The sequence below is a fragment of the Mustelus asterias genome, chromosome 13 (assembly GCF_964213995.1).
Source record: "Mustelus asterias chromosome 13, sMusAst1.hap1.1, whole genome shotgun sequence".
Classification (NCBI taxonomy): Eukaryota; Metazoa; Chordata; class Chondrichthyes; order Carcharhiniformes; family Triakidae; genus Mustelus; species Mustelus asterias.
Genome location: NC_135813.1, coordinates 79,575,400 through 79,598,502, shown reverse-complemented (window position 1 = coordinate 79,598,502; position 23,103 = coordinate 79,575,400). Strand labels below are relative to the sequence as shown.

Sequence of the window (23,103 nt, the reverse complement as noted above, 5' to 3'; positions counted from 1 at the left end):
AGACAAAACATCCCGAGGCCTTGTTCATCGTGGCTGGGGACCTCAATCAGGCTAAGCTCAAGAGCATCCTACCAAGTTACCACCAACACGTCCCCTGTTCCACCAGATTGGAATCTCTAATTATCCTGCAATTGTGTCTTTGCCTATATATGCCCAGTTTGTGAGCCTATGTCCACTCACCTGATGAAGGAGCAACACTCCAAAAGCTCGTGATTCCAAATAAACCTGTTGGACTTTAACCTGGTGTTGTGAGACTTCTTACTATTAATATAAATGACAAATAATAGTGGACCTAGCACCTGAGGCACACCACTGGTCACAGGCCTCCAGTTTGAAAAACAACCCTCTACAAACACCTTCTGGCTTCTGTCATTAACCAATTCTGTATCCAATTGGCTATCTCACCCTGGATCCCATGAGATTTAACCTTATGCAACAACCTACCATGCGGTAACTTGTCAAAGACCTTGCTAAAATCCATGTAGGCAACATCAACTGCACTGCCCTCATCTACCTTCTTGGTTACCCCTTCAAAAACTCAATCAAATTTGTGAGACATGATTTTCCACTCACAAAGCCATGCTGACTGTCACTAAGCAGTCCTTGCCTCTCTACACTGCTGCCTCACAGCACCAGGGACCTGGGTTCGATTCCCGGCTTGGGTCACTGTCTGTGTAGAGTTTGCATGTTCTCCCCGTGTCTGCGTGGGTTTCCTCTGGGTGTTCCGGTTCCTCCCATATTCTGAAAGATATGTTGGTTAGGTGCATTGACCCGAACAGGCGCTGACTGTGGCGACTAGGGGATTTTCACAGTAACTTCACTGCAATGTTAATGTAAGTCTTACTTGTGACTAATAAATAAACTTTATTTTTTTACATTTTTTAAATGCCTGTATATCCTGTCTCTCAGAATACCTTCTAACAACTTACCCAATACAAATGTTAGGCTCACCAATCTGTAGTTCCCAGGCTTTTCCCTGCAGGCCTTCTTAAACAAAGGCACAACATTTGCCATCCTCCAATCTTCAGGTACCTCACCTGTGGCTGTCGATGATTCAAATATCTCTGCTAGGGGACCAGCAATTTCCTCCCTGGCCTCCCACAACGTCCCGGGATACATTTCATCAGGTCCCGGGGATTTAGCTACCTTGATGTACTTTAAGACTTCCAGCACCTTCTTCCCTGAAATACGTATACTCCCCAAGACATCACTATTTATTTCCCCAAGTTCCCTAACATCCATGCTTTTCTCAATGGTAAATACTGATGCGAAATATTCATTTAGGATCTCATCCATCTCTTGTGGATCCGCACATAGATTACCTTGTTGATCCTTAAGAGGCCCTATTCTCTCCCTAGTTACTCTTTTACCCTTTATGTATTTGTAGAAGCTCTTTGGATTCTCCTTTGCCTTTTCTGTCAAAGCAATCTCGTGTCCCCTTTTTGCCCTCCTGATTTCTCTCTTAACTTTATTCCAACACCCTCTATATACTTCAAGGGATCCATTTGATCTCAGCTGCCTATGCATGTCATGTGCCTCCTTCTTCTTGACCAGGGCCTCAATATCCCGAGTCATCCAGGGTTCCCTATTTCTACCAGCCTTGCCCTTCACTCGAAAAGGAATGCACATACCCTGAATCCTGGTTAACATACTTCTGAAAGCCTCCCGCTTACCAGCTGTTCATTTGCCTTCCCACAGACTCCCCCAATTAACTGTCGAAAGTTCCTGCCTGATACCATCAAAATTGGCCTTGCCCCTATTTAAAATTTTAACTTTTGGGCCAGACCTATCATTCTCCATAACTATCTTAAAACTAATAGAATTATGGATACTGGTCCCAAAGTTCATAAGTTCATAAGGTATAGGAGCAGAATTAGGCCATTCGGCCCATTGAGTCCGCTCTGCCATTCGACCATGGCTGATATGCTCCTCATCCCCATTTTCCTGCCTTCTTCCTGTGGTGATATAAACAGGGCCTAGTTTTAAGGCTGATAAAATTGGATATCCTAAATTAAAGAATTGGGCATACTGAAATCAAACACAGTCAAGGGTTTGGATGGGGAGGAGTTTGTTAGGTATGTTCAGGAGGGTTTCCTGACACAGCATGTGGATAAGCCTACAAGAGGAGAGGTTGTACTCGATCTGGTACGGGCTAATGAGCCTGGACAGGTGTCGGATCGCTCAGTGGGGGAGCATCTTGGGGATAGTGATCATAACTCTGTCTCCTTTACGCTAGCATTGGAAAGAGATAGGATCAGGCAAGCTAGGAAAGTGTTTATCTGGAGTAAGGGGAAATATGAAGCCATCAGGCAGGAGATTAGAGGCGTAAATTGGAAGGAGGTATTCTCGAGGAAAAGTACTGAAGTAAGGTGGCAGATTTTCAAGGAATGTTTGTCTGGAGTTCTGCATGACAACGTTCCGATGAGACAGGGAGGTTTTGGTAGGTTACGGGGGCCGTGGTGCACGAAAGCTGCGCTGAACCTAGTCAAAAAGAAAAGGAAAGTGTACAAAAGGTTCAGAGAGCTAGGCGATGATAGGGATCTAGATGAGTATACGGCTTGTAGGAAGGGACTAAAGAAGGAAATTAGGAGAGCCAGAAGGGGTCACGAGAAAGCCTTGGCAGGTAAGATTAAGGAGAACCCTAAGGCGTTATATAAATATGTGAAAATTAAAAGGATGAGATGTGAAGGAATAGGACCTATAAAATGTGAAGGTGAGAAAGTCTGTACAGAACCGGAAGAAATAGCAGAGGTGCTTAATGAATATTTTACCTCGGTATTCACGGTGGAAAAAGACCTGGGTGGTTGTACTACAGGATTGAGGTGGACTGAAAAGATTGAGTATGTGGACATTAAGAAAGGATGTGTTGGAAATTTTGAATAGCATCAAGATAGATAAGTCACCGGGACCGGATGGGATGTACCCCAGGTTACTGTGGGAGGCGAGGGAAGAGATTGCAGAGCCTCTGGCAATGATCTTTGCGTCGTCGATGGAGACGGGAGAAGTCCCGGAGGATTGGAGGATTGCGGATGTGGTTCCTATATTCAAGAAAGGGAATAGGGATAGCCCAGGAAATTACCAACCGGTGAGTCTAACCTCAGTGGTTGGTAAGTTGATGGAGAAGATCCTGAGGGACAGGATTTATGAACATTTAGAGAAGTTTAGTATGCTCAAAAGTAGTCAGCACGGCTTTGTCAAAGGCAAATCGTGCCTTACAAGCCTGGTGGAGTTCTTTGAAAATGTGACTAAACACATTGACGAAGGAAAAGCAGTAGATGTGGTTTACATGGACTTCAGCAAGGCGTTCGATAAGGTCCCCCATGCAAGACTTCTCCAGAAAGTGAGAGGGCATGGGATCCAAGGGGCTGTTGCCTTGTGGATCCAGAACTGGCTTGCCTGCAGAAGGCAGAGAGTAGTTGTAGATGGGTCTTTTTCTGAATGGAGGTCGGTCACCAGTGGAGTGCCCCAGGGATCTGTTCTGGGACCCTTGATGTTTGTCATTTTCATAAATGACCTGGATGAGAAAGTAGAGGGATGGGTTGGTAAGTTTGTCGACGGCACGAAGGTTGGTGGTGTTGTGGATAGTTTGGAGGGATGTCAGAAGCTGCAGCGTGACATGGATAGGATGCAAAACTGGGCGGAGAAGTGGCAGATGGACTTCAACCCGGATAAATGTGTAGTGGTCCATTTTGGCTGATCAAATGGGATGAAGGAGTATAATATCAAGGGTAAGACTCTTAGCAGTGTAGAGGATCAGAAGGACCTTGGGGTCCGGGTCCATAGGACTCTTAAATCGGCCTCGCAGGTAGAGGAGGTGGTTAAGAAGGCGTATGGTGTGCTGGCCTTCATCAATCGAGGGATTGAGTTTAGGAGTCGGGAGATAATGATGCAGCTTTATAAGACCCCACTTGGAGTACTGTGCTCAGTTCTGGTCGCCTCATTACAGGAGGGATGTGGAAATTATTGAAAGGGTGCAGAGAAGATTTACAAGGATGTTGCCTGGATTGGTTGGCATGCCTTATGAGGATAGGTTGAGGGAACTCGGTCTTTTCTCCTTGGAGAGACGAAGGATGAGAGGCGAACTGATAGAGGTGTACAAGATGTTGAGAGGTATAGATCGGGTGGATTCTCGGAGGCTTTTTCCCAGGGCTGAAATGGCTGCTACGAGAGGACACAGGTTTAAGGTGCTGGGGAGTAGGTACAGAGGAGATGTCAGGGGTAAGTTTTTCACTCAGAGGGTGGTGGGTGAGTGGAATCGGCTGCCGTCAGTGGTGGTGGAGGCAAACTCGATAGGGTCTGGATGAGTACATGGAACTTAATATGATTGAGGGTTATAGGTAAGCCTATATATATGCCTAGGTAGGTAGCGATATGACCAGCGCAACTTGTGGGCCGAAGGGCCTGTTTGTGCTGTATTTCTTCAATGTTCTAAGAAGCTGCCATCGAGACTCACCTTCGTGACAACGGACCAGAGGGACTCAGAGAATCGGGCCTGCAGTTCAACCAAACCATCTTTACGGGTAGTATACTTGAATCTGCTGGGGTATCCTCTTGTTTTATGTGGGTAATTTAAGGGTTAATAGTGTTATTATTAATAAACTTGTTGAACCTTTACTTGTGTTTGTCCTTTGTCCATCTTGCAAATAAGGACACCGGGGTCAAACCTTGGAGTAAGTAAACTGGTTGAAAGTATCTGAGAATTAACAGGTACAACATTCCCATAACCCTTCAACCCATCACCAATTAAAAATCTGTCCAACTCCTCCTTAAATTTATTCACTGTCCCAGCATCCACCACACTTTGGGATAGTGAATTCCACAGATGCACAACCCTTTGGGAGAAGTAGTTTCTCCTCAACTCTGTTTTAAATTTGCTCCCCCTTATCCTAAGACTATGATCTCTCATCCGAGAATGCCCCACCAGCGGAAGCATCCGCTCCATGTCTACTTTATCTGTACCTTTCATCATCTTGTGTATCTCAATTTGATCTCCCCTCATTCTTCTAAATTCCAGAGAGTGTCAGCCTAAACTGTTCAATCTCTCTTCATACGACAAACCCCTCATCTCTAGAATCAATCCAGTGAACCTCCTCTGAACTGCCTCCAACGCCACTACATCTTTCCTCAAATAAGAGGACTAAAACTGTGCCCAATACTCCAGGTGCGGCCTCACCAATGCCTTGTATAGTTGCAGCAATACTTCTTTATCTTTATATTCTATTCCTTTAGCAATAAATGCCAACATTTCATTCACTTTCATTATTAGCTGAGTATAATCTAAATATATTTCTTAAAAGGACAGTATCATTACATCAACACCACTTTGACAAAGGGTCATCTGGACTCGAAACGTCAGCTCTTTTCTCTCCTTACAGATGCTGCCAGACCTGCCGAGATTTTCCAGCATTTTCTCTTTTGGTTTCAGATTCCAGCATCCACAGTAATTTGCTTTAATCCAGCATCATCACATACCTGTGAGACATTGTCGGATCTGCTTTCATTTGAGCACAGCCTACATACAGCATGACACATTTTCATTTATGTTTAAGCTGATTGGTCCATATGTGATATTAAGAGTAGACGCAGAATTATTTCCAACAATTCAACATGTTTTGTTTTGTCTTTATCTTGAATCATTTTCCCAGCCATCAAAACTTCCCAATCATGAAGATTTCGATTTCTAGTAGCACACAAAAATGGAAAAATTAGGAGTGGGATTGGGCCATTAATCTTCTGAATCTCGCCCCACCATTCAATAAAATTGTTTTCTATGTCCCCAACATAAGGGAATGGGTCATGTGACCTTGGGTGTGGGGTGAGCTGCTGGGATCTGCCCAGAGTGGGCAGTCTATGTTTGGAGGGTGGAGTGAATAAACCGGAATAAAGAGTTGTGTTCCCTGATGCCTGCCTGTGAGTAGTTATTGAGTGTGGCAAGATTTAACAAAGATCATGGATAATCTGATTGGGCCAGCCACACTTTCCTCTCTGGGGCTGCAAGGCCTGCAGGGATTTCACTTTCAATAATCTGAATGATATTCAATCAAGTAAGCCATTTTTGGGTCAAAGTTGTTTTGTTCAGCATGCTGGGTTTTCCTGTGGCCAAGATGGCCTGAGACTTATTGAAGGACATAACCGTGGCACAACTTGTTCCCAAACAAGGAGCTGTTTGCAGAGTTTTTGGAGCCAGTGTTTCCTTATGTGGGCATTGGACTGTCAGTTATGTGCAGTGAGGCCTGACCACCATGGGGTGTGCAGACCCGATCTGTGCTGGCTTCTCCATTGGCCTAATCAAACAATGTGGTCGGGTTTCTGATCAATGAACTTTTGGGGTCTAAGAATGGTAACACAAAGAGCTTGTGTCCAGTGAAGTCTCAAACCCAACATTCACAGAAGACGACAACATCTGGAACAAGAGAAAAGACTGATAGCCTTGCAGCAAAACTCTGGCCAGGATCACATGCAAGCATAAATCAACCTTCAGTTAAATAGTGGACAATGAGAGTTTTCGAAGTAGCTCCAAAATAAAGTGTGTTTAAACATTTAACATCGACTTCACTATTAGAGGTTAAATACATGGGATTGCATAAGTCTCTCTACCCCAGTCTCTCTCTCGCCCTCTTTCTTTCACAGTCTCTCTCTCTGCCCCAGTCTTGTTTGTCTCTCTCTCTCTGTCTGTCTCTCTATTTTTCTCTTTCTCTGTCCGTCTCTCTCTGTCCCAGTCTGTGCTATGATTTTTCAATGAGCTGCAAGGTCTTTCACCCATTGGTTCAAAGTTTGGTGACCAACAATGTGGGCGGGTCAATGTCAGTGTGGAGTTGAGAAAAGCCCTCTTCTATTGGTTAGAATTTCAGGGTTATTGCCATTGTTCTTGCACAGGCTAAGCAAACACCGTTTGCTGATTGGTTCAGGCCGATGTCACTCAGGCTGTCTGCTCCAATGAGCATGGTGGAATCTGTTCACATTTTGGTCTCTTTCCATTGGCTGGCAGCCAAATATCGAGACTCTGATTGGATGGTTTACTCTGCTAAGGGGTGAGGATTATATTAGATTGCTGATTGGCCACAGCCACTGATAGCAACTGGACAAATCTTATTGGCTGATGTGTTCGGTTGTAAGCATGCTCAGCACGCTGATTGGTTTACATTGTTGTGAGGATCGGATAGAGCTTCCTGATTTGCTGTTTTCTTTGGTTCATGTTCATTGGATACATCTATTATCCATCTCAAAATGGAATGATCTGATTTGGTAGGAAAAAAGTCAATCACTGCATACTTCTTCCTGATTGGCTTAGGTGCTGTACGTGTCAATGGATCCCAGTTCCAGATTGGCTGATTTCTCTGTCAATCATCAGCCCGAGCTCCTAATTTGCTGGGAATTAAAGTGGTCTGGTGTCAGTTTTTTTGTTGTTCAATAATTGGTGAATTGATGTGAGTGGAGATTTTACCGCAATCTTGATCTGCTCCCTGAAGTTGGACTGAGTCACCACGTAAATAAACGTGTTTGTGCAGCAACTAAAGTTCTTCAACATATATCCAACTTGTTGAAATATATATTCCGAATCGGTGTAATAATTGGGATCTGCTCCAGTAATTTTATAATATAAGAAATATATGACACTCAACAACCACATGAGAATGAAACTTCCGGATATGGTGAAGAGTAAAATCACAGACTTTCTTCTGCTCTCCATCTCTGGGTCACTGTGATCCTCCCCTTTAGTCTGAGCCCTCAGTCCCTTCCGGACTCGACTAGCCACTAAAATGTGTCTGACTGTAAAAGCGTTGATCAACAGAATTAAAACAAATGGGATCAATGGGGTTAAAACTGTGTCAAACCAATCAAATACCACCCATCCTGGGTCAGTGTAATAACTCGACTTCTCAATACAGAACCACGGTATATTGTCTATTATCTCTCCAGGTTCCTGTGTAAAGTAGAAGGGGATGTTTTTTAAACAGAGCAGGGTGCCGGTTGTTCCCAGAACGACAGCCGCCGTTTTCCCGGTGCAATATTTAATTTTCATCTTCTGGCAACAGATGGCCACAAATCGGTCAAAGGAGAAAGTGACGGTGAACCAGACGGAACAGTCCATTGCTGCATAATTCAAGACATAGTGAACACGACAGACAGGAGTGATGTCCAGGAAACTATATCCAAAATAATAATAAATGACCCTCCACAGTATGACTTGAGTGACAATGAGCATCAGATCTGACATCGCCATGGCCACCAGGTAGCGAGTGGTGCAGACGGACAGGCCACACTTTCCCCGGGTTAGAATGACAATCGCCAATAAATTCACTGTAAGAGAGAAATGGAAAAGAGACTGTACATTGACTGATGCATTGTCTTTGTCTGACTGGAAATGGTGATTGGGGGCGTCAGGCCGAGGGATATACATAGAATCCCCACAGTGCAGAAAGAGGCAACTCAGCCCATCGAGTCTGCACCGAAACTCTCACCTTCATGCAGGCTCACCTCAATCCCCATAATCCTGTGCATTTAACATGGCCAATCCACCCTACCTGCACATCTTTGGAGTGTGGGAGGAAACTGGAGCACCCAGTGACCCTAGGCTGGAATTGAACCCGGGTCCCTGGCATTGTGAGGCAGCAGTGCTAACCACTGTGCCACCTGATAACACTTGGTGTTTAGGGTGGTGAGGCACAGGGGTTGGACTATTGATTGTCTGGTTTCAATTCCTCCCCAGGTTTGCACCATGGCTGCCTTCCAAATATCATCGGGTTTGGACCATCACCAGGTTCAGTACCACATGAATGAGGATCTTTGACAGGTCCGTACACTTTCCCAATTCAGACTCATTCCTATGGCATCCCTCACCAGGTTCAAACCTTCTCCATTGTCCTGCACACAGAGGTGTGGCCACTCACTAGGTTTGCATCGTCACACGGCTGTTACCCTCACCAGGTGTAAATGAAGCCCCCATTGTGTAAACCCTCAGTGTGTCCCCTCCATGAATCCTCTCAGTCTCTGAACCCTCTCCATGCGTGAACCCTCTCCATGCATGAACCCTTTCCCTGTGTGAACCCTATCTGTGTCTGAGTCCTCAATGATGGAGGAGCCCTGAACATCAGTGCAAAAGATAAGACTGAAGCATTCGCAGCAATCTTCAGCCAGAAGCGTCTCCTCCGGAGATCCTCAGCATCACAAATTGAGGCCTTAAGCCAATTCAATTCCTAAACATGTTATGAATAAACAGCCGAAGAGACTGGATATTCCAACTCCTGCTGATCCAGAACTCTCTGTGGCCCTGATCAAGCTGTTCCAGTGTAGCTACAATACTGGCACCAACACAGCAATGTGGAAAATCATCAGGGTCTATCCTGTACACAAAAAGCAGGACAAGTCCAACCCCCAGACAATTCAGGTTTCATATGTCTTCTCTAAGGTGAACAGTTGGAAGCTGTTTCCCAGGGCAGAAATGACAATCGCAAGGGGGCACAAGTTCAAGATAAGAGGGGAAAGGTTCAATGGAAACGTGCGGGGGAAGTTTTTTACACAGAGGGCGGTGGAGGCCTGGGGTGCACTGCCAAGTGAGGTGGTTGAGGCAGTTACATTAGTCACATTTAAGACTTAACTGGATGGACACATGAACAGGCGGGGAATAGAGGGATACAGGGGGTTGGTCTTGATAGGACAACATGATCGGCGCAGGCTTGGTGGGCTGAAGGGCCTGTTCCTGTGCTGTACTGTTCCTTGTTCTTGATTATCAGTAAAGTTGTGGAGAGCATTGTCAAAAGTGCAATCGAGCAGAACTTGCTTTGAAAGAAACCTGCCCACTGACAACCAGCGCGGGTTCCGCTCGCGTCACTCAGCTCGGTATCTCATTACACCCTGAGGCCAAACCTGGACAAGAGATATGAACTCCTGTGGTGAGGTGAGAATAACTGTCCTTGATATAAAGTTCACAGTTGACTGAGTGTGGAATCAGCTATTCCGAATTTATCTGGAGTCAATGGGAATCAGGGAAACTTTCCTTCTGTTGATGTATACCTGGCACAAAGGGAGATGGTTGTGGTAGTGGAGGGTCAGTCATCCCAGCTCCAGGACATCTCTGCAGGAGTCCCTCAGGGTAGTGTCCTCGGCCCAACAATCTTCAGCTGCTTCATCAATGACCTTCCCTCCATCATAAGGTCAGAAATGGGGATGTTTGCCAATGATTGCACAATGTTCAGCACCATTCATGACTCCTCAGATACTGAAGCAGTCCATGTTCAAATGCAGCAAGATCTGGACAATATCCAGGCTTGGGCTGACAAGTGGCCAGTAACATTCCTGTCATAAAAGTGTTAGTAATGACCACCTCCAACAAGACAGAAATTCACCATTGCCCATTTACATTCACTGAATTCCTCCAGTATTAATATCTGGGTGTTACCATTGACCAGAAACTCAATTGGACTAGCCATGTAAATACTGTGGCTACAAGAGCAGGTTACAGTCATAGAATCATAGAGTCATTGAGGTTCACAGCATGGAAACAGGCCCTTCAGCCCAACTTGTCCATGCCCTCAAGCTCTTACATAAAGCTGGTACCAATTGCCCGCCTTCTTCACTGTCCACTATGCCACCAATCTTGGTATCATCTGCAAATTTACTAACCATGCCTCCTAAATTCTCATCCAAATCATTTTAATATAAATGATAAATAACAGTGGACCCAGCACCGATCCCTGAGGCACACCGCTGGTCACAGACCTCCAGTTTGAAAAAACAACCCTCTACAACCACCCTCTGGCTTCTGTTGTCAAGCCAATTTTGTATCCATTTAACTACCTCACCCTGGATCCCGTGAAATTTAACATTATGCAAAAATCTACAATGCGGTACCTTGTCAAAGGCCTTGCTAAAGTCCATGTAGACAACATCAACTGCCTTCTTGGTTACCCCTTCAGAAAATTCAATCAAATTTGTGAGACATGATTTTCCACTCACAGGGAGCTTGACACTATACAGGAGTACCACCCCTTGTACTAACAGTCTCTCCCTCCACCACCAACACAGCCCTGTGGGCATATACAATATCACGGTGGGTACCCAGTAATGCTCCTCAGATGGCACCTACCAAACACATGACCAAAACCATATGAAACAACAGTGGCACGTGAAACATTAGGACACCATGACCTCTCCATGCCAATCAGCATCTGACTTGCTCAACCTCCAGGAACTCACTCCCTAACAGCATTGTAAAGTAAAGTAAAGTTAAAATAAAGTTTATTTATTAGTCACAAGCAAGGCTTACATTAACACTGCAATGAAGTTACTGTGAAATTCCGCTAGTCGCCACAGTCCGGCGCCTGTTCGGGTCAATGCACCCTCACCAACACATCTTTCAGAATATGGGAGGAAACCAAGAGTTTTTATGGATAGTCAATAAATGTTCACTCGGGCAGTGACACACATGACCCCTGAATCAATAAAGAAAAGATATTCCAAAAATATGGTTATAATTGAACAAATTTATTGAATCCTTTTCAGCAGAATTTATAGATGCGATTAGACAGATGGATGCAAAAAATGTTGATTTTCTCTGCTCCTTCGGGGAAGTTACAAAATGCCAGACTCAGAACCAACCTCAGAGCAAGGAGAGTTTGGTGACAGGAAGCTGCATGGACAGCAATCCGGCAACAAAAACACCAACAGAAAATTGTGTTTGCAGGGGTTTATTCAGATTGGTGGAGCGTGGGATGTGATGAATCACAGGAATCAGCATTGGGATCACTGTCCTTCCCACAACACATCAATGACAAAGCCTCCGCAAACTGAAATATAATTTCACATCCAGATTCAGATTCAAATCCCAGTGAATGCAGAGGAAGAATGTAACTAATGACCTGAACTCATTGTTAATGGTATTGACCTCTGCACGGACCTCTGTTGTTTGTAGTATATATAAATGATCTGGAGGAAAATGTGAGGGGTCTGATTAGTAAGTTTGTGGATGACAGGAAGATTGATGGAGTTGCTGATAGTGCCGGGGATTGTCAGAGGATACAACAGGATAGAGATAGATTGGAGACTTGGGCACAGAAATGGCAGATGGAGTTTAATCCGGACAAATGCGTGGTGATGCATTTTGGAGGATCAAATTTAGGTGTGAATTATACTGTAAATGGCAGAACCTTTAGGAACATTAACATACAGAGGGATCTGGGCGTGCAGGTCCACAGTTCCCTAAAAGTGGCAGCACAGGTGGCCAAGGTGATCAAGAAGGCACATGGCATGCTAGCCTTCATCAGCCGGGGCATTGAGTACAAAAGTTGGGAAATCATGTTGCAGCTATATAAAACCTTGGTTAGGCCGCATTTGGAGTATTGCGTGCAGTTCTGGTCACCACATTACCAGAAGGACGTGGAAGTTTTGGAGAGAGTGCAAAGAAGGTTCACCAGGATGTTACCTGGTCTCGGGTGTGTTGTCTATGAGGAGAGGGGGCATGGTTAGTAAGTTTGCAGATGACACCAAGATTGGTGGCACGGTGGACACTGAGGAAGGTTATCTCCAATTGCAGTGGGATCTTGATCAATTGGGCCAGTGGGCTGACGAATGGCAGATGGAGTTTAATTTAGACAAATGCGAGGTAATACATTTTGGTAGATTGAACCAGGGCAGGACTTATTCAGTTAATGGTAGGGCGTTGGGGAGAGTTACAGAACAAAGAGATCTAGGGGTACATGTTCATAGTTCCTTGAAAGTGGAGTCACAGGTGACAGAGTGGTGAAGAAGGCATTCGGCATGCTTGGTTTCATCAGTCAGAACATTGAATACGGGAGTTGGGACATCTTGTTGAAGTTGTACAAGACATTGGTAAGGCCACACTTGGAATATTGTGTGCAGTTCTGGTCACCCTATTATGGAAAGGATATTATTAAACTAGAAAGAGTGCAGAAAACCTTTACTAGGATGCTACCGGGACTTGATGGATTGAGTTCTAAGGACAGGCTGAATAGACTGGGACTTTTTTTCTCTGGAGCGTAGGAGGCTGAGGGATGACCCGATAGAGGTCTATAACATAATGAGGGGCACAAATCAGCTAGATAGTCAATATCTTCTCCCATAGGTAGGGGAGTCTAAAACTAGAGGGCATAGGTTTAAGGTGAGAGGGGAGAGATACAAAAGTGTCCAGAGAGGCAATTTTTTCACAGAGGGTGTGAGTGTCTGGAACAAGCTGCCAGGGGTAGTAGTAGAGGCGGGTACAATTTTATCTTTTAAAAAGCATTTAGATAGTTACATGGGTACGATGGGTTTAGAGGGATATGGGCCAAATGCTGGCAATTGGGATTAGTTTAGGGGATTAAAAAAAAAGGGCGGCATGGACAAGTTGGACCGAAGGGCCTATTTCCATGCTGTAAACCTCTATGACTCTGAGAGGTTGAATAAACTAGGATTATTTTCACTGGAAAGACGGAGGATGAGGGCAGACCTGATAGAGGTCTACAAAATTATGAGAGGCACAGACAAGGTGGATAGTCAAGAGGCTTTTTCCCAGGGTGGAAGTGTCATTTACAAGGGGGCACAGGTTCAAGTTGAGAGGGGGAAAGTTCAAGGGAGATGTGCAGGTGAAGTTTTTCAAGGAGAGAGTGGTGGGTGCCTGGAACGCGCTGCCAGAGGAGGTGGTGGAAGCAGGCACATTAGCAACATTTAAGAGGCATCTGGATGGGTACATGAATAGGGAGGGAATAGAGGGATACAGACCGAGTAAGGGCAGAAGATTTTTATTTTTAGTTAGGGCATCATGATCGGCACAGGCTTGGAGGGCCGAAGGGCCTGTTCCTGTGCTGTACTTTGTTCCTTGTAATTGATAACAACAACGATAGTTAGCTGTTGGGGTTTATACTGTGTTGTGTTTAATTCTTGTAATTGGTAAAAGAACAAAGAATAGTACAGCACAGGAACAGGCCCTTCAGCCCTCCAAGCTGCGCCAATCATGTTTACCCGTCTAAACCAACCGCCTGTATCCCTCTACTTCCCGTTTGTTCATGTTTATCAAGGTAAGTCTTAAATGTGACGAACGTAACTGCCTCAACCACCTCACTTAGCAGTGCATTCCAGGCCCCCACCACCCTCTGTGTAAAAAAAACTTCCCCTGCACATCTCCACTGAACTTTTCCCCCCTTACCTTGAACTTGTGCCCCCTTGTGATTATCATTTCTGCCCTGGGAAAAAGCTTCCAACTGTTCACCCTATCCATACCACCCATAATTTTATAAACTTCTATCAGGTCGCCCCTCAGCCTTCGTCTTTCCAGGGAGAACAATCCCAGTTTATTCAATCTCTCTTCATAGCTCATATCCTCCATACCAGGCAACATCCTGGTAAACCTTTTCTGCACTCTCTCCAAAGCCTCCACATCCTTCTGGTAGTGTGGTGACCAGAATTGGACATGGTATTCCAAATGTGGCCAAACCAACGTTTTATACAACTGTAACATAATTTGCCAATTTTTATACTCGATGCCCAGATCTCTGTGTGTGTCTATGCTCCTGATCGTTCTACCATTTATTTTATAGCTCCCACCCGAATTGGATCTATCAAAATGCATCACCTCGCATTTGTCTGAATTAAATTCCATCTGTCATATCTCTGCCCAATTTTCCAGCCTATCAATATCCTGCTGTATTCTCTGACAATCTTCATCACTATCCGCTACTCCGCCAATCTTAGTATCATCCACAAACTTGCTAATCAGACCAGCTACGTTTTCTTCCAAGTCATTTATATATATTACAAACAGCAGAGGTCCCAGCATTGATCCCTGCGGAACACCACTAGCTACAGGCTTCCATTCAGAAAAACACCCTTCCACCGCTACTCTCTGCCTTCTATGGCCCAGCTAGTTCACCCCTGATCTCATGAAATTTAATCTTTTGCACCAGCTTGCCATGAGGGACCATGTCAAATGCTTTACTAAAGTCCATGTAGACAATCCACAGCCCTTCCCTCATCAATCATTTTTGTCACCTCCTCAAAAAACCCAATTAAATTAGTGAGATATGACCTCCCTCATACAAAGCCATGCTATCTGTCGCTAACAAGACCATTCAGTTCCAAATGTGTATAGATCCTATTCCTAAGAATCTTCTCCAACAATTTCACTGTCACCGACGTCAAGCACACTGGCCTATAATTACCCAGGTTACCCTTGCTACCCTTTTTAAATAACAGGACAACATTGGCTATCCTCCAATCCTCTGGGACCTCACCAGTGGCCAACGAAGAAACAAAGATTTCTGTTGGAGGCCCAGCAATTTCATCTCTTTTACTCCCTCAGTAATCTGGGATAGATGCCATCTGGCCCTGGGGATTTGTCTACCTTAATGCTTTTTAATACACCTAACACTTCCTCCCTCGGAATGATGACTTGTTCTAGAGGGTTTACACACCTCTCCGAGACACCATCAATCGACGTGTCCTCTCCTTTGTGAATACTGACGCAAAGTACTCAGTAAGGATCTCACCCACTTCCTTTGGTCCGACAAATAATTTCCCTCCTTTTTCCTTAAGTAGACCAACTCTTTCTCCAGCTACCCACTTGTTCCTAATATATGTATAAAATGCCTTGAGATTCTCCTTAATCCTGTCTGCCAAGGACATTTCATGACCCCTTCTTGCCCTTCTAACTCCCTGTTTGAGCTCTTTTCTACTTTCCCTGTATTCTTCAAATTGTTCATCTGTTTTTAATTGCCTCGACCTCATGTATGCATCCTTTTTCTTTTTGACTCGACTCACAATTTCCCTGGTCATAGAGTCATAGTCATAGAATTATAGAGGTTTACAGCATGGAAACAGGCTCTTCGGCCCAACATGTCCATGCCACCCTTTTTTCTTTAAACCCCAAAGCTAATCCCAATTGCCCGCATTTAGAACAAAGAACAAAGAAAATTACAGCACAGGAACAGCCCTCCAAGTCTGCACCGACCATGCTGCCCGACTGAACTAAAACCCCCTACCCTTCCAGGACCATATCCCTCTATTCCCATCCCTATTCATGTATTTGTCAAGACACCCCTTAAAAGTCACTATTGTATCTGCTTCCACTACCTCTCCCGGCAGCACGTTCCAGGCACCCACCATCCTCTGTAAAAAACTTGCCTCGTACATCTCCTTTAAACCCTTGCCCCTCGCACCTTAAACCTATGCCCACTAGTAATTGACTCTTCCACCCTGGGAAAAAGCTTCTGACTATCCATTCTGTCCATGCCTCTCATAATCTTGTAGACTTCTATCAAATCGCCCCTCAACCCCCGTCGTTCCGGTGAGAACAAGCCAAGTTTCTCCAACCTCACCTCATAGCTAATGCCTTCCATACCAGGCAACATCCTGATAAATATTTTCTGTACCCTCTCCAAAGCCTCCGCATCCTTCTGGTAGTGTGGCGACCAGAATTGAACACTATATTCCAAGTGCGGCCTAACTAAGGTTCTATAAAGCTGCAACATGACTTGCCAATTTTTAAACTCAATGCCCCGGCCGATGAAGGCAAGCATGCTGTATGCCTTCTTGACTACCTTCTCCACTTGTGTTACCATTTTCAGTGACCTGTGTACGTTTACACCCAGATCCCTCTGCCTATCAATATTCGTAAGGGTTCTGCCATTTACTGTATATTTCCTACCTGTATTAGACCTTCCAAAATGCATTATCTCACATTTGTCCGGATTAAACTCCATCTGCCATCTCTCCGCCCAAGTCTCCAGCTGATCTATATCCTGCTGTATCCTCTGATGATCCTCATCACTGTCCGCAAATCCACAAACCTTTGTGTCGTCCGCAAACTTACGAATCAAACCAGTTACATTTTCCTCCAAATCATTTATATATATTACAAACAGCAAAGGTCCCAGCACTGATCCCTGAGGAACACCACTTGTCACAGCCCTCCATTCAGAAACACACCCTTCCACTGCTTCCCTCTGTCTTCTATGATTGAGCCAGTTCTGTATCCACCTTGCTAGCTACCTCTGATCCCATGCGACTTCACCTTTTGCACCAGTCTGCCATGAGGGACCTTACTGAAGTCCATGTAGACAACATCCACTGCCCTACCCTCATCAATCATCTTCATCACTTCCTTGAAAAACTCGATCAAGTTAGTGAGGCACGATCTCCCCTTCACAAAACCATGTTGCCTCTCGCTAATACATCCACTTATTTCCAAGTGGGAATAAATCCTGTTTCAAAGAATCCTCTCCAATAATTTCCCCAGCACTGAAGCAAGACTCACCGGCGAGTAATTATTTGGATTATTCTTGCTACCCTTCTTAAACAAAGGAACAACATTGGCTATTCTCCAATCCTTTGGGACCTCCCCTGTAGCCAGTGAAGATACAAAGATTTCTCTCAAGGCCCCAGCAATTTCCTCCCCTGCTTCTTTCAGTATTCTGGGGTATATCTCATCTGGTCCTGGGGACTTGTCTACCTTAATGTTTCTCAAGAACCCCAATACCTCCTATTTTTTGATCTCGACATGACTCAAACTATCGATACATCCTTTCCCAGCCTCATCGTCCACCAACTCCTTCTCTTTGGTGAATACTGACACAAAGTACTCATTTAATACCTCGTACATTTCCTCTGGCTCCACTCATAGACTCCCTCCCCTATCCTTGAGTGGGCCACCCTCTCCCTGGCTACCCTCTTGCTCTTTACATATGTATAGAAAGCCTTGGGATTTCCCTTAATCCTGCTGGCCAATGCTTTTTCATGACCCCTTTTAGCCCTCCTTACTCCTTGCTTAAGTTTCTTTCTACTTTCCTTATATTCCACACTTGCTTCGTGTGTTCCCAGCCTCCTAGCTTTGACAAATGCTTCCTTTTTCTCTTTGACTAAGCTCACAATATCTCTCATTATCCAAGGTTCCCAAAACTTGCCATACTTATCCTTCATCCTTACAGGAATGTGCCGGTCCTGAATCCCTATCAACTTACACTTGAAAGCCTCCCACATACCAGGTGTGGATTTGCCCTCAATCTACATTCTTCAGTTCCTGCCTAATATTGTTGTAATTAGCCTTCCCCCAATTCAGCACCTTAACTTGAGGACTCCACTTATCTTTATCCACCAGTAACTTAAAGCTTACTGAATTATGGTCACTGTTCCCGAACTGCTCCCCTACTGACACGTAATACGTCCACTAGCCGGGCTCATTTCCCAATACCAGGTCCCTTCCCCAGTTGGACTATCTACATACTGTTTCAAGAAGCCCTCCTGGATGCTCCTTACGAACTCTACCCCATCCACGCCCCTAGCACAAAGTGAGTCCCAGTCAATATAGGGCAAGTTAAAATCTCCCACAACAACCCTGTTATTTTTACACCTTGTCAAAATCTGCCTACATGTCCATTCCTCTACCACCTGCTGGCAGTTGGGCAGCTTATAGTAAACCCAAAACATTATGACTGCACCTTTCCTATTCCTGAGCTCTACCCATATTGCCTCGCTGTATGAGCCCTCCGAGGTGTCCTCCCGTAGTACAGCTGTGATATTCTCCTTAACCAGTAGTGCAACTCCCCCACCCCTTTTAAATCCCCATCTATCCTGCCTGAAACATCTGTATCCTGGAACATTAAGCTGCCAATCCTGTCCTTCCCTTAACCAAATCTCTGTAACAACATCATAGTTCCTAGTACTAATCCAAGCCCTAATTTCACCTGCCTTACCTGTTAAACTTCCCACATTGAAACAAATACACTTCAGTCCACCAGACCCTCTCTGATTAGCAACCACACCCTGCCTGCTCTTCCTCTGAGTCTTACTGGCCCTACTCTCCAGTTCCCCTTCAGTTAGTTCATCTTTGTTTTGGTTCCCAGCCCCCCACTGCCAAACTAGGTTAAATCCTCCTGTGTGACACTAGCAAACCTCCCGGCCAGAATATTTATGCCCCTCCAGTTTAGATGCAACCCGTCCTTCTTGTACAGGTCCCACCTGTCCCGAAAGAGACCCCAATGGTCCAGATATCTGAAACCCTCCCTTCTACACCAGCTGTTTAGCCACGTGTTGAGCTGTACTATATTCCTGTTTCTAGCCTCACTGGCACTTGGCACAGGGAATAATCCTAAGATTACAACCCTAGAGGTCCTGCTTTTTAACTTTCTACCTAACTCCCTAAACTGCTGCTGCAGGACCTCATCACTCTTCCTGCCTATGTTGTTAGTACCAATATGTACCACGACCTCTGGCTGTTCACCCTCTCCCTTCAGAATGCTTTCTGTCCGTTCAGAGACATCCTGGACCCTGGCACCAGGGAGGCAACATACCATCCTGGAGTCTCTTTCACGTCCACAGAAGCGTCTATCTGCACCCCTAACTATAGAGTCCCCTATAACTATTGCTCTAGTCTTCTTTGTCTCTCCCTGCTTAACAACAGGGCCAGCCGTGGTGCCACTGCTTTGGCTGCTGCTGCTGGTATCCCCTGATAGGCCATCTCCCCCCCAACAGTATCCAAAACAGTATACTTGTTAGAGAGAGGGATGACCACAGGGGATTCCTGCACTGACTGCCTGCCCCTTCTAGCGATCACCCATCTATCTGCCTGCACCTTCGGTGTAACCACGTCTCTAAAGCTCCTATCTATGTCGCTTTCCGCCTCCTTCATGCTCCTAAGTGCATCCAACTGCTGCTCCAACCTATCCATGCATTCTGTAAGGAGCTGCAATTGGGTGTATTTCCTGCAGATGTAGTCATCCGAGATGCTGGAAGTGTCACGGATCTCCCATATCTCACAAGTGCAGCACTTAACCCCACTGACTGACATTTCTAGCACCAATTAAATTATTTAAGAAAATTTATAAAACTCTTACCTTCACTTTTAACTGTACTTTCACATTTGGCCCACATCCCTCCATACCCATCTTACCTGTGTAACTGTCTAAATGCTTTTTAAGAGACAAAATTATATCTGCCTCTACTATTACCTCTGGCAGCTTGTTCCAGACACTCACCACTCTCTGTGTGAAAAAATTGCCCCTCTGGACACTTTTGTATTTCTCACCTCTCACTTTAAACCTATGTCCTCTAGTTTTAAACTCCCCTACCTTTGGGGAAAGATATTGACTATCTAGCTGGTCTATGCCCCTCATTATTTTATCGACCTCTATAAGATCACCCCTCAGCCTCCTCCGCTCCAGAAAAAAAAGTCCCAGTCTATCCAGCCTCTCCTTATAACCTCAAACCATCAAGTCCCGGTAGCATCCTAGTAAATCTCTTCTGCACTCTTTCTAGTTTAATAATATCCTTTCTATAATAGGGTGACTAGAACTGCACACAGTATTCCAAGTGTGGCCTTACCGATGTCTTGTACAACTTCAACAAGACATCTCAACTCCTGTATTTAATGTTCTGACCAATGAAACCAAGAAAGCTAAATGCCTTCTTCACCACCCTGTCCACCTGTGACTCCACTTTCAAGGATCTATGAACCTGTATCCCGAGATCTCTTTGTTCTATAACTCTCCCCAACTCCCGAACGTTAACTAAGTCCTACCCTGGTTCACTCTACCAAAATCCATCACCTCGCATTTATCTAAATTAAACTCCCTGGTCACCCACGAATCCTGCCTTTCCTGTACCTCTTTTTCATAGGCACATGCCTGTCCTGCACTCTGATCAACTGCTCCTTAAAAGACTCCCACATGCCAAATGTTGATTTACCCTCAAACAGCCTCTCCCAAACAACAGCCTCCAAATCTTGCCTAATCTAGTTGTAGTTAGCCTTCTCCCAATTTAGCACCTTAACCCTCGGACAACACTCGTCCTTTTCCTCAGTATCCGAAAGCTTATGGAATTGTGGTCACTGTTCACCACATGTTCCCCCACTGCAACTTTGATGATCTGGCTGGGCTCACTCCCTAGCACTAGGTCCAGTATAGCCCCCTCTTTAGTCAGACTATCCACTTATTGTTCCAAAAAACCTTCCTGGACACACTTAACCAATTCCTCACCATCCGAACCCCTAACCCTAATGGATTCCCAGTCAAAATGAGGAAAATTAAAGCCTCCCACTACAACAACCCTGTTATTTCTACATCTGTCCAGATGTAAAAGTTCTACATCTGTCCCGATGTCAAAGTTATGATAAATCTTTTTATCATATTCTAACTGTGTTCTTAAATAAACTTTGTTTGATAGAAGCTTCCTGGTGGGTCACTTCAATCACGCCTGGAGTGAAGCACATTATGCTCACCCGAATGCCAAAATCAAATGTAGAATTTAGGGTCTAGACTCACTTCACAAAACACCTTGGAGTCTTTGGCCTGGGGCTTAACAGGAGTAACAAGATTCCCAAAACCGATTGGTGAATAGGTGCCTGAATGGTGGAGGGGTTTGGGAATGTAGGGGAACAGATCCACAGAACATTTAAAATGTAACACAGATTAAAAAGTATATAAATCCCAAACAAAGCACTGGGATCATTTCTGGGACAACAGCTGTGACAGCGATGTCAGACGATATCTGTTTCTGTTGGAAGAGCTCATTTCAGAACAGGAAAATGAGATATTTCACTTGACAAGGTCATTAGATAATGCCTTCAACCAACAGAACAAACTCTTCCAGTGTTCATCCTATTGCATTGGGAAAAAATAGAGACAGCTCCACCTGAATGAAGAGTTCACTGGCTAGCAAAACATCCAAATACAAGCAAAGCATTACATTCCAGATAATGACCACAATTCTACACTGACAGATACTCCCGTATACATATTCACTGCATGATATAATTCAGATTCGTTGCAAATTACAAACAAAGGTTTATGATCTGTTGAGGAAATAGAGAAAAACCACAGAGATTATTCAAGAAATCGGACTGATGTAAATATTATCACCTCTCAGGTGTCTGTAAAACGGAGGTAATTCAATCAGTCACAGAGTAACATCATAGAGCAGCTCACACACAGATTTAGACTACTTCAATGGTTACAGTCACTTACCAGGAACACCAATAACACCAAGGATCGTGTAGAATATTTTCTTGACCATTTGAAATACGAACATCATTTTCAGTGTGAAGTGACGTGTTGCTTCGCTCAGCAGGTAATCTCTGTATTAACTCTGAGGTAATCCAACCAATTATACCATCAATTTGTACCATGTGGTTTCACCCCTGGGGCATTGGCATTGCAACATCGCTCAACTTAGATTTTCTTAACATGTACAAACACATGATGACATCGGTTCAGGGTGTGGAACATGTTTATTTCTCAGATTGAGTTGCTGCGTTTCAAACACTGGACAATGCTGATCACATTAATTAACTCATAAAATTAGAGACTGTGTTCTCCCACCAAACGTGCTGTCATCTCAAAGACCACATCTCTAGATCTGATGTTGCTTCAATGGTGATTTTCAGCTGGCTGTGACCTTTCAATAATTCAATTCCAAATGTTAGTGTGCCTCCCTCAGGGCTGTTCCTCTGTATCCTGGATACAGTTATCCTCTTTAATTGTGGGAGGCGAGGGAGGAAATTGCAGGGACTCTGACCCAAATTTTTAGTTCCTCTCTGGCCACTGGGGAGGTGCCAGAGGACTGGAGAACAGCTAATGTGGTCCCACTATTTAAGAAAGATTGTAGAGACAAGCCAGGGAATACAGACCAGTGAGTCGCATGTCTGTGGTTGGGAAAGGAGAAGATTCTGACAGAGAGAATTAACCTAGTGAATCTCCTCTGCACCCCCTCCAGTGGGAGTATATCCTTTCTCAAGTAAGGAGACCAGAACTGCACACAGTACTCCAGGTGTGGCCTCACCAGCACCTTGTACAGCTGCAACATAACCTCCCTGTTTTTAAACTCCATCCCTCCAGCAATGAAGGATAAAATTCCATTTGCCTTCTTAATTACCTGCTGCACCTGCAAACCAACTCCTTGAGATTCCTGCACAAGGACACCCAGGTCCCTCTGCACAGCAGCACGCTGCAATTTTTTACCATTTAAATAACAGTCAATTTTGATATTATTCCTACCAAAATGGATGACCTCACACTTACCAACTTGTACTCCATCTGCCAGACCCTTGCCTATTCACTTAAACTATCTATACCCCTTTGCAGACTTTCAGCGTCCTCTGCACACTTTGCTCTGCCACTCATC

At 44.7% G+C, this 23,103-nt stretch overlaps 1 protein-coding gene across 1 annotated transcript; it reads right to left on the bottom strand.

The window, feature by feature from the left end:
• Positions 1 to 7,375: 7,375 nt before the first annotated feature.
• On the bottom strand, positions 7,376 to 22,014 carry LOC144502285 (putative G-protein coupled receptor 139). The gene is made up of 2 exons (XM_078226099.1): positions 21,948 to 22,014; positions 7,376 to 8,301 (listed from the first exon to the last, which is right to left on the bottom strand). Exons 1-2 carry the CDS (start codon positions 22,012 to 22,014, stop codon positions 7,376 to 7,378), a joined length of 993 nt encoding a protein of 330 aa, XP_078082225.1.
• Positions 22,015 to 23,103: the final 1,089 nt, after the last annotated feature.